General features: G+C 44.3%; 1 protein-coding gene across 1 annotated transcript in view; it reads left to right on the top strand.

Moving 5' to 3' along the window:
• The first annotated feature begins 586 nt into the window (after positions 1 to 586).
• Positions 587 to 12,096, top strand: part of LOC121274021 (rho GTPase-activating protein 32-like) — a 67,072-nt gene continuing 55,562 nt past the window's right edge. Inside the window, exon 1 of the mRNA XM_041181152.1 lies at positions 587 to 709. Coding sequence (XP_041037086.1) covers positions 587 to 709 — 123 coding nt within the window. The remainder of the gene's footprint in view (positions 710 to 12,096) is intronic.

Genomic DNA, 12,096 nt, shown 5'->3' with positions numbered 1-12,096 from the left:
GGGGGCTGGAGGCTGGGGTCTGGGGTCTGGGGTCTGGGGGCTGGGGTCTGGGGGCTGGGGGCTGGGGTCTGGGGTCTGGGGGCTGGCACTGGGACACGGAGTGAGAGCGGCCGTCCTGCCAACACTTCTCAATGCGACCGTCTGTGCACAGTTTCCTAGCAACTCCAGCCCAGCTCTGTGACAGGAGAGGGGGCGACAATTCACCCCCCTCCCTCCTCGGGAACTCCGCTGGTGTGGGGAACAAGAGACGAGAATGTTCAGTCTGGAAGGATGAGTTAAACGCCCATTCTGCATCCACTCCCACTGACTGACGTTAACCCCAGACCCCCGTCTGCGCTCGCGGGCGGGGGTGAATGATCCCACGGCCACTATTTGGAGGAAGAACGAGGTGGGGGCTGCAGGGGAGGGGGGGGAGCCTCCGGGACGACCTGAGGTGGGAGTGCGGGTGCCGGGGGTGGGGGGGTTGGAGGGGGTGGGGGGTGGGGGGCTGCGGAGTAACAGGGGAGCCCCTCGGTTCTGTCCGGAGATTCTGCCCCCCCGGCCCCCACCCAACCCCCGCCTCCTGTCTCACTCGGCGGTGGTGATGATGACACCCGCCAAGCTGAGGCCACTCGGAAGCGGAAATCAGCGGCGCGAGGCCGGGGTCCAGTACGGAGCGGGGGACAAACCTCCTGGCTCCAGATCGCCTGCGAGCTGCCGGTGGTGGAAGGTTTGCTGCTCCACCCAGACTGACCGCCGCCTCCCCCTCCCCACCGCCCCACCAGCCCCCACCTCGCATCCCCAAACATCGGCCGATGGGCGTGGGATGCGGGCGACGCTGGCTGGGCCCAGGGTTTACTGCCCATCCCTAACTACCCCTCGAGGGGGCGGTGCCGAGCGTCCTCCTTGAAGCACTGCACAACGCGGGCTGGTTCGGCGCCATGCCTTGTTAGAATGTCTCAGAGGGGCGGGTGAAGAGGCACATGGAGGCCAGACCGGGTAAGGAGGGGGGATTTCCTTCTCTGGGTGCAGCGACTCCATGTCAGCTGCACCCAGGCAAACAGGGAGAACGCCTGTAAAACGGACAAGTGACGTGTAGTCCGGAATCTAATCGAGGGATTCAGGGTGGTTTATATACAGAATAACAGATACCCGGGAGTGAGTTACAGCCTGGAATCTAATCGAGGGGTTCGGGATATTTTATATATAGAATAACAGATACCCGGGAGTGAGTTACAGACTGGAATCTAATCGAGGGGTTCGGGGTGGTATATATATATAAAATAAAAGGTGCCTGGGAGTGAGTTACAGACTGGAATCTAATCGAGGGGTTTGTGGGGTTTATATACAGAATAACAGATACCCGGGAGAGACTTACAGACTAGAATCTAATCGAGGGGTTCGGGGTGGTTTAACAATAGAATAACAGATACCTGAAAGTGAGTAACACACTAGAATCTAATTGAGGGGTTTGGGGGGTTCATATATAGAATAACAGGTATCCGGGAGTGAGTTACAGACTGGAATCTAATCGAGGGGATCGGGGTGGTTTATATATAGAAAAACAGATACCCTGGACTGAGTTACAGACTGGAATCTAATCGAGGGGTTCGGAGTGGTTTATATATAGAATAACAGATACCCGGGTGTGAGTTACAGACTGGAATCTAATCGAGGGGTTTGTGGGGTTTATATACAGAATAACAGATACCCGGGAGTGAGTTACAGACTGGAATCTAATCGAAGGGTTTGGGGTGGTTTAATAATAGAATAACAGATACCTGAAAGTGAGTTACACACTAGAATCTAATTGAGGGGTTTGGGGGGTTTATATATAGAATAACAGATACCCGGGAGTGAGTTACAGACTGGAATCTAATCGAGGGGTTCGGGGTGGTTTATATACAGAATAACAGATACCCGGGAGTGAGTTACAGACTGGAATCTAATCGAGGGATTCAGGGTGGTTTATATACACAATAACAGATACCCGGGAGAGAGTTACAGACTGGAATCTAATCGAGGGGTTCGGGGTGGTATATATATATAAAATAAAAGGTGCCTGGGAGTGAGTTACAGACTGGAATCTAATCGAGGGGTTTGTGGGGTTTATATACAGAATAACAGATACCCGGGAGAGACTTACAGACTAGAATCTAATCGAGGGGTTCGGGGTGGTTTAACAATAGAATAACAGATACCTGAAAGTGAGTAACACACTAGAATCTAATTGAGGGGTTTGGGGGGTTCATATATAGAATAACAGGTATCCGGGAGTGAGTTACAGACTGGAATCTAATCGAGGGGATCGGGGTGGTTTATATATAGAAAAACAGATACCCTGGACTGAGTTACAGACTGGAATCTAATCGAGGGGTTCGGAGTGGTTTATATATAGAATAACAGATACCCGGGTGTGAGTTACAGACTGGAATCTAATCGAGGGGTTTGTGGGGTTTATATACAGAATAACAGATACCCGGGAGTGAGTTACAGACTGGAATCTAATCGAAGGGTTTGGGGTGGTTTAATAATAGAATAACAGATACCTGAAAGTGAGTTACACACTAGAATCTAATTGAGGGGTTTGGGGGGTTTATATATAGAATAACAGATACCCGGGAGTGAGTTACAGACTGGAATCTAATCGAGGGGTTCGGGGTGGTTTATATACAGAATAACAGATACCCGGGAGTGAGTTACAGACTGGAATCTAATCGAGGGATTCAGGGTGGTTTATATACACAATAACAGATACCCGGGAGAGAGTTACAGACTGGAATCTAATCGAGGGGTTCGGGGTGGTATATATATATAAAATAAAAGGTGCCTGGGAGTGAGTTACAGACTGGAATCTAATCGAGGGGTTTGTGGGGTTTATATATAGAATAACAGATACCCGGGAGAGACTTACAGACTAGAATCTAATCGAGGGGTTCGGGGTGGTTTAATAATAGAATAACAGATACCTGAAAGTGAGTTACACACTAGAATCTAATTGAGGGGTTTGGGGGGTTTATATATAGAATAACAGGTATCCGGGAGTGAGTTACAGATTGGAATCTAATCGAGGGGATCGGGGTGGTTTATATATAGAAAAACAGATACCGTGGAGTGAGTTACAGACTGGAATCTAATCGAGGGGTTCGGCGTGGTTTATATATAGAATAACAGATACCCGGGTGTGAGTTACAGACTGGAATCTAATCGAGGGGTTTGTGGGGTTTATATAAAGAATAACAGATACCCGGGAGTGAGTTACAGACTGGAATCTAATCGAAGGGTTCGGGGTGGTATATATATAAAATAACAGGTGCCTGGGAGTGGGTTACAGACTAGAATCTAATCGAAGGGTTCGGAGTGGTTTAATAATAGAATAACAGATACCTGAAAGTGAGTTACACACTAGAATCTAATTGAGGGGTTTGGGGGGTTTATATATAGAATAACAGGTATCCGGGAGTGAGTTACAGATTGGAATCTAATCGAGGGGATCGGGGTGGTTTATATATAGAAAAACAGATACCCTGGAGTGAGTTACAGACTGGAATCTAATCGAGGGGTTCGGCGTGGTTTATATATAGAATAACAGATACCCAGGTGTGAGTTACAGACTGGAATCTAATCGAGGGGTTTGTGGGGTTTATATATAGAATAACAGATACCCGGGAGAGACTTACAGACTGGCATCTAATCGAGGGGTTCGGGATGGTTTAATAATAGAATAACAGATACCTGAAAGTGAGTTACACACTAGAATCTAATTGAGGGGTTTGGGGGGTTTCCATATAGAATAACAGGTATCCGGGAGTGAGTTACAGACTGGAATCTAATCGAGGGGTTCGGAGTGGTTTATATATAGAATAACAGATACCCGGGTGTGAGTTACAGACTGGAATCTAATCGAGGGGTTTGTGGGGTTTATATACAGAATAACAGATACCCGGGAGTGAGTTACAGACTGGAATCTAATTGAGGGGTTTGTGGGGTTTCTATATAAAAGAACAGTTACCCGGGAGTGAGTTACAGACTGGAATCTAATCAAAGGGTTCGGGGTGGTATATGTATAAAATAACAGGTGCCTGGGAGTGAGGTACAGACTGGAATCAAATGGAGGGGTTTGGGGGATTTATATATAGAATAAGAGATATCCGGGAGTGAGTTACAGACTGGAACCTAATCGAGGGGTTCGGGGTGGTTCATATATAGAATAGCAGATACCCGGGAGTGAGTCACAGACTGGAACGAGGGGTATGGGGTGGTTTATTTATAGAATAACAGATACCCGGGAGTGAGTAACAGACTGGAATCTAATCGAGGCGTTCGGTGGTGGTTTATATATAGATTAACAGATACCCGGGAGTGAGTTACAGACTGGGATCTCATCGAGGGGTTTTGGTGGTTTATATACAGAATAAAAGATACCCGGGAGTGAGTTACAGACTGGAATCTAATCGAGGGGTTCGGGGAGTGTATATATAGAATAACAGATACCCGGGAGTGAGTTACAGACAGGAATCAAATCGAGGGGATCGGGATTGTTTATATATAGAATAACAGATACCCGGTAGTGAGTTGCAGACTGGAATCTAATCGAGGGGTTCGGGGGTTGGTTTATATATAGAATAACAGATACCCAGGTGTGAGTTACAGTCTGGAATCTAATCGAGGGGTTTGTGGGGTTTATATATAGAATAACAGATACCCGGGTGTGAGTTACAGTCTGGAATCTAATCGAGGGGTTTGTGGGGTTTATATATAGAATAACAGGTACCCGGGAGAGAGTTACAGACTGGAATCTAATCGAGGGGTTCGGGGTGGTATACATATATAAAATAAAAGATGCCTGGGAGTGAGTTACAGACTGGAATCTAATCGAGGGGTTTGGGGTGGTTTAATAATAGAATAACAGATACCTGAAAGTGAGTTACACACTAGAATCTAATTGAGGGGTTTGGAGGGTTTATATATAGAATAACAGGTATCCGGGAGTGAGTTACAGACTGGAATCTAATCGAGGGGTTCGGAGTGGTTTATATATAGAATAACAGAGACCCAGTTGTGAGTTACAGACTGGAATCTAATCGAGCGGTTTGGGTGGTTCATATATAGATTAACAGATTCCCAGGAGTGAGTTACAGACTGGAATCTAATCGAGGGGTTCGGGGAGTGTATATATAGAATAACAGATACCCGGGAGTGAGTTACAGACTGGAATCTAATCGAGGGGATCGGGATTGTTTATATATAGAATAACAGATACCTGGGAGTGAGTTGAAGACTGGAATCTAATCGAGGGGTTCGGGGGTTGGTTTATATATAGAATAACAGATACCCGGGTGTGAGTTACAGTCTGGAATCTAATCGAGGGGTTTGTGGGGTTTATATATAGAATAACAGATACCCGGGAGAGAGTTACAGACTGGAATCTAATCGAGGTGTTCGGGGTGGTATATATATATAAAATAAAAGGTGCCTGGGAGTGAGTTACAGACTGGAATCTAATCGAGGGGTTTGGGGTGGTTTAATAATAGAATAACAGATACCTGAAAGTGAGTTACACACTAGAATCTAATTGAGGGGTTTGGGTGGTTTATATATAGAATAACAGGTATCCGGGAGTGAGTTACAGATTGGAATCTAACCGAGGGGATCGGGGTGGTTTATATATAGAATAACAGATACCCGGGAGTGAGTTACAGACTGGAATCTAATCGAGGGGTTCAGGGCGGTTTATATATAGAAAAACAGATACCCTGGACTGAGTTACAGACTGGAATCTAATCGAGGGGTTCAGAGTGGTTTATATATAGAAAAACAGATACCCTGGAGTGAGTTACAGACTGGAATCTAATCGAGGGGTTTGGGGGTTTATATACAGAATAACAGATACCCGGGAGTGAGTTACAGACTTGAATCTAATCGACGGGTTCTGGTTGGTTTATATATAGAATAACAGATACCCGGGAGTGAGTTACAAACTTGATTCTAATCGAGGGGTTCGGGATGGTTTATATACAGAATAACAGATACCCGGGAGAGTGGTATGGGCTGGAATCTAATCGAGTGTTTCGGGGTGGTTTATATATAGAATAACAGATACCCGGGTGTGAGTTACAGACTGGAATCTAAACGAGAGGTTTGTGGGATTTATATATAGAATAACCGATACCCGGGAGTGAGTTACAGACTGGAATCTAATCGAGGGGATCGGGGTGGTTTCTATATTGAAAAACAGATACCCGGGAGTGAGTTACAGACTGGAATCTACTTGAGGGGTTCGGGGTGGTTTATATATAGAATAACAGATACCCGGGAGTGAGTTACAGACTGGAATCTAATCGAAGGGTTCGGGGTGGTATATATATAAAATAACAGGTGCCTGGGAGTGGGTTACAGACTAGAATCTAATCGAGGGGTTCGGAGTGGTTTAATAATAGAATAACAGATACCTGAAAGTGAGTTACACACTAGAATCTAATTGAGGGGTTTGGGGGGTTTATCTATAGAATAACAGGTATCCGGGAGTGAGTTACAGATTGGAATCTAATCGATGGGATCGGGGTGGTTTATATATAGAAAAACAGATACCCTGGAGTGAGTTACAGACTGGAATCTAATCGAGGGGTTCGGCATGGTTTATATATAAAATAACAGATACCCGGGTGTGAGTTACAGACTGGAATCTAATCAAGGGGTTTGTGGGGTTTATATATAGAATAACAGATACCCGGGAGTGAGTTACAGACTGGATTCTAATCGAGGGGTTTGTGGGGTTTATATATAGAATAACAGATACCCGGGAGAGACTTACAGACTGGAATCTAATCGAGGGGTTCGGGGTGGTTTAATAATAGAATAACAGATACCTGAAAGTGAGTTACACACTAAAATCTAATTGAGGGGTTTGGAGGGTTTATATGTAGAATAACAGGTATCCGGGAGTGAGTTACAGACTGGAATCTAATCGAGGGGTTCGGAGTGGTTTATATATAGAATAACAGAGACCCGGGTGTGAGTTACAGACTGGAATCTAATCGAGGGTTTGTGGGGTTTATATACAAAATAACAGATACCCGGGAGTGAGTTACAGACTGGAATCTAATTGAGGGGTTTGTGGGGTTTCTATATAAAAGAACAGATACCCGGGAGTGAGTTACAGACTGGAATCTAATCGAAGGGTTCGGGGTGGTATATATATAAAATAACAGGTGCCTGGGAGTGAGGTACAGACTGGAATCAAATGGAGGGGTTTGGGGGATTTATATATAGAATAAGAGATATCCGGGAGTGAGTTACAGACTGGAACCTAATCGAGGGGTTCGGGGTGGTTTATATATAGAATAGCAGATATCCGGGAGTGAGTCACAGACTGGAACGAGGGGTATGGGGTGGTTTATATATAGAATAACAGATACCCGGGAGTGAGTAACAGACTGGAATCTAATCGAGGCGTTCGGGGTGGTTTATATATAGATTAACAGATACCCGGGAGTGAGTTACAGACTGGGATCTCATTGAGGGGTTTGTGGGGTTTATATATAGAATAACAGATACCCGGGAGAGAGTTACAGACTGGAATCTAATCGAGGGGTTCGGGGTGGTATATATATATAAAATAAAAGGTGCCTGGGAGTGAGTTACAGACTGGAATCTAATCGAGGGGTTTGGGGTGGTTTAATAATAGAATAACAGATAACCGGGAGTGAGTTACAGACTGGAATCTAATCGAGTGTTTCGGGGTGGTTTGTATATAGAATAACAGATAGCCGGGAGTGAGTTACAGATTTGAATCTAATTGAGGGGTTTGTGGGTTTCATATATAATATAACAGATAACCAGGAGTGAGTTACAGACTGGAATCTTATCGAGGGGTTGAGGGTGGTTTATATATAGAATAACAGATACCCGGGAGTGAGTTACAGACTGGAATCTAATCGAGTGGTTCGAGGGTTTATATATAGAATAACAGATACACGGGGGGGGGTGAGTTACAGACTGGCATCTAATTGAGGGGTTCGGGGTGGTTTATATATATAGAATAACAGATACCTGGGAGTTAATTACAGACTGGAACGAGGGGTATGGTGCGGTTTATTTATAGAACAAAGGATACCTGGGAGTGAGTTAAGACTGGAATCTAATTGAGGGCCTCGGTGGATTTATATATAGAATAACAGACACCCGGGAGTGAGTTACAGACTGGAATCTAATCGAGGGGTTCAAGGTGGGTCTATATAGAATAACAGATTCCCGGGATTGAGTTACAGACTGGAATCTAATCGAAGGGTTCGTGGTGGCTTAGATAAAGAATAAGAGATACCTGGGAGTGAGTTACAGACTGGAATCTAATTGAGTGGTTTGGGTAGTTTATATATAGAATAACAGATAACCGGGAGTGAGTTACAGACTGGAATCTAATCGAGCGTGTCGTGGTGGTTTGTATATAGAATTACAGATACCCGGGAGTGAGTTACAGACTGGAATCTAATCGAGGGGTTCGGGATGGTATATATATAAAATAACAGGTGCCTGGGAGTGAGTTACAGACTGGAATCTAATCGAGGGGTTCGGGGCAGTTTATATATAGAATAACAGATACCCGGGAGTGAGTTAGAGACTGGAATCTAATCGAGGGGTTCGGGGTGGTACATATATAAAATAACAGGTGCCTGGGAGTGAGTTACAGACTGGAATCTAATCGAGGGGTTCGGGGGCTTTATATATAGAATAACAGATACTCGGGAGTGGGTTACAGCCTGGAATCTAATCGAGTGGTTCGGGGTGGTATATATATAAAATAACAGATACCTGGGAGTGAATTACAGACTGGAACGAGGGGTATGGTGCGGTTTATTTATAGAACAAAAGATACCTGGGATTGAGTTACAGACTGGAATCTAATCGAGGGGTTTGTGGGATTTATATATAGAATAACAGATACCCGGGAGTGAGTTACAGACTGGAATCTAATCGAGGGGTTCGGGGTGGTATATATATAAAATAACAGGTGCCTGGGAGTGAGTTACAGACTGGAATATAATCGAGGGATTTGGGGTGGTTTATGTATAGAATAACAGATACGTGAAAGTGAGTTACAGACTGGAATCTAATCGAGGGGTTCAGGGTGGTTTATATATAGAATAACAGATACCCGGGAGTGAGTTAGAGACTGGAATCTAATCGAGGGGTTCGGGGTGGTACATATATAAAATAACAGGTGCCTGGGAGTGAGTTACAGGCTGGAATCTAATCGAGGGGTTCGGGGGCTTTATATATAGAATAACAGATACCCGGGAGTGAGTTACAGCCTGGAATCTAATCGAGGGGTTCGGGGTGGTTTATATATAGAATAACAGATACCCGGGAGTGGGTTACAGCCTGGAATCTAATCGAGTGGTTCGGGGTGGTATATATATAAAATAACAGATACCTGGGAGTGAATTACAGACTGGAACGAGGGGTATGGTGCGGTTTATTTATAGAACAAAAGATACCTGGGAGTGAGTTACAGACTGGAATCTAATTGAGGGCCTCGGTTGATTTATATATAGAATAACAGACACCCGGGAGTGAGTTACGGATTGGAATCTAATCACGGGGTTCAAGGTGGTTTCTATATAGAATAACAGATTTCCGGGATTGAGTTACTGACTGGAATCTAATCGAGGGGTTCAGGGTGGTTTATATATAGAAGAACAGATACCCGGGAGTGAGTTACAGACTGGAATCTAATCGAGGGGTTCGGGGACTTTATATATAGAATAACAGATACCCGGGAGGGAGTTACAGACTGGAATCTAATCGAGGGGTTCGGGGTGGTACATATATAAAATAACAGGTGCCTGGGAGTGAGTTACAGACTGGAATCTAATCGAGGGGTTCGGGGTGATACATATATAAAATAACAGGTGCCTGGGAGTGATTTACAGACAGGAATCTAATCGAGGGGTTTGGGATGGTTTATATATAGAATAACAGACACCTGAAAGTGAGGTACAGACTAGAATCTAATCGAGCGGTTTTGGGGGTTTATATATAGAATAACAGGTATCCGGGAGTGAGTTACAGACTGGAATCTAACCGAGGGGTTCGGGGTCGTTTTCATATAGAATAACAGATACCCAGGTGTGAGTTACAGACTGGAATCTAATCGAGGTGTTCGGGGTGGTTTATGTATAGAATAACATATACGTGAAAGTGAGTTACAGACTGGAATATAATCGAGGGGTTCGGGCTTGTTTATATATAGAATAACAGATACCCTGGAGTGAGTTACAGACTGGAATCTAATCGAGGGGTTCAGGGAGGTTTATATACAGAATAACAGATACCCTGGAGTGCGTTACAGACTGGAATCTAATCGAAGGGTTCGGGGTGGTACATATATAAAATAACAGGTGCCTGGGAGTGAGTTACAGACTGGAATCTAATCGAGGGGTTCGGGGTGGTACATATATAAAATAACAGGTGCCTGGGAGTGAGTTACAGACTGGAATCTAATCGAGAGGTTTGGGTTGGTTTATGTATAGAATAACAGATACGTAAAAGTGAGTTACAGACTAGAATCTAATCGAGCGGTTTGGGGGGTTTTTTATATAGAGTAACAGATACCCGGGAGTGAGTTACAGACTGGAATACAATCGAAGGGTTCGGGGTAGTATATATATAGAATAAAAGGTACCCGGGAGTGAATTACAGACTGGAATCTAATCGAGGGGTTCGGGGGATTTATATATAGAATAACCGATACCCAGGAGTGAGTTACAGATTGGAATCTAATCGAGGGGTTCAGGGTGGTTTATTTATAGAATAACAGATATCCGGGAGTGAGTTACAGACTGGAATCTATTTGAGAGGTTCGGGGTGGTTTATATATAGAATAGCAGATACACGGGAGTGAGTTACAGACTGGAACGAGGGGTACGGTGTGGTTTATTTATAGAATTACAGATACCCGGGAGTGAGTAACAGACTGGAATCTAATCGAGGGTTTCGGGGTCGTTTATATATAGAATATTAGATACCCATGAGTGAATTACTGACTGGAATCTAATCGAGGGGTTCGGGGGGGTTTATATATAGAATAACAGATACCCGGGAGAGAGTTACAGACTGGAGTCTAATCGAGGGGTTCGGGTTGGTTTATATTTAGAATAACAGATACCCCGGAGTGCGTTACAGACTGGAATCTAATCCAGAGTTTCGGGGTGGTTTATATATAGAATAACAGATACTCGGGAGTGAGTTACAGATTAGAATCTAACTGAGTGGTTTGGGTGGTTTATATATAGAATAACAGATACCCGGGAGTGAGTTACGGACTGGAATCTAATCGAGGTGTTTTGGGGGTTTATATATAGAATAACAGATACCCGGGAGTGGGTTACAGACTGGAATCTAATTGAGGGGTTCTGGTTGGTTTATATATAGAATAACAGATACCCGGGAGTGAGTTACAGACTGGAATCTAATCGAGGGTTTCGTGGTGGTTTATATATAGAATAACAGATACCCGGGTTTGAGTTACAGACTGGAATCGAAACGAGAGGTTTGTGGGTTTTATATATAGAATAACAGACACCCGGGAGTGAGTTACAGTTTGGAATCTAATCGAGGGGATCGGGGTGGTTTATATATAGAAAAACAGATACCCGGGAGTGAGTTACAGACTGGAATCTAATCGAGGGGTTTGGGGTGGTTTATATATAGAATAACAGATACCCGGGTTTGAGTTACAGACTGGAATCTAAACGAGAGGTTTGTGGGGTTTATATATAGAATAACAGATACCCGGGAGTGAGTTACAGATTGGAATCTAATTGAGGGGTTTGTGGGTTTCATATATAATATAACAGATAACCAGGAGTGAGTTACAGACTGGAATCTTATCGAGGGGTTGAGGCTGGTTTATATATAGAATAAAAGATACACGGGAGTGAGTTACAGACTGGAATCTAATCGAGGGGTTCGGGGTGGTTTATATATAGAATAACAGATACCCGGGTGTGAGTTACAGAATGGAATCTAAACGAGAGGTTTGTGGGGTTTATATATAGAATAACAGATACCCTGGAGTGAGTTACAGACTGGAATCTGATCGAGGGGTTCGGGTGT

Source organism: Carcharodon carcharias (genome assembly GCF_017639515.1).
Source record: "Carcharodon carcharias isolate sCarCar2 chromosome 29 unlocalized genomic scaffold, sCarCar2.pri SUPER_29_unloc_2, whole genome shotgun sequence".
Lineage (NCBI taxonomy): Eukaryota > Metazoa > Chordata > Chondrichthyes > Lamniformes > Lamnidae > Carcharodon > Carcharodon carcharias.
This window is presented reverse-complemented; position numbering and strand designations above follow the sequence as displayed.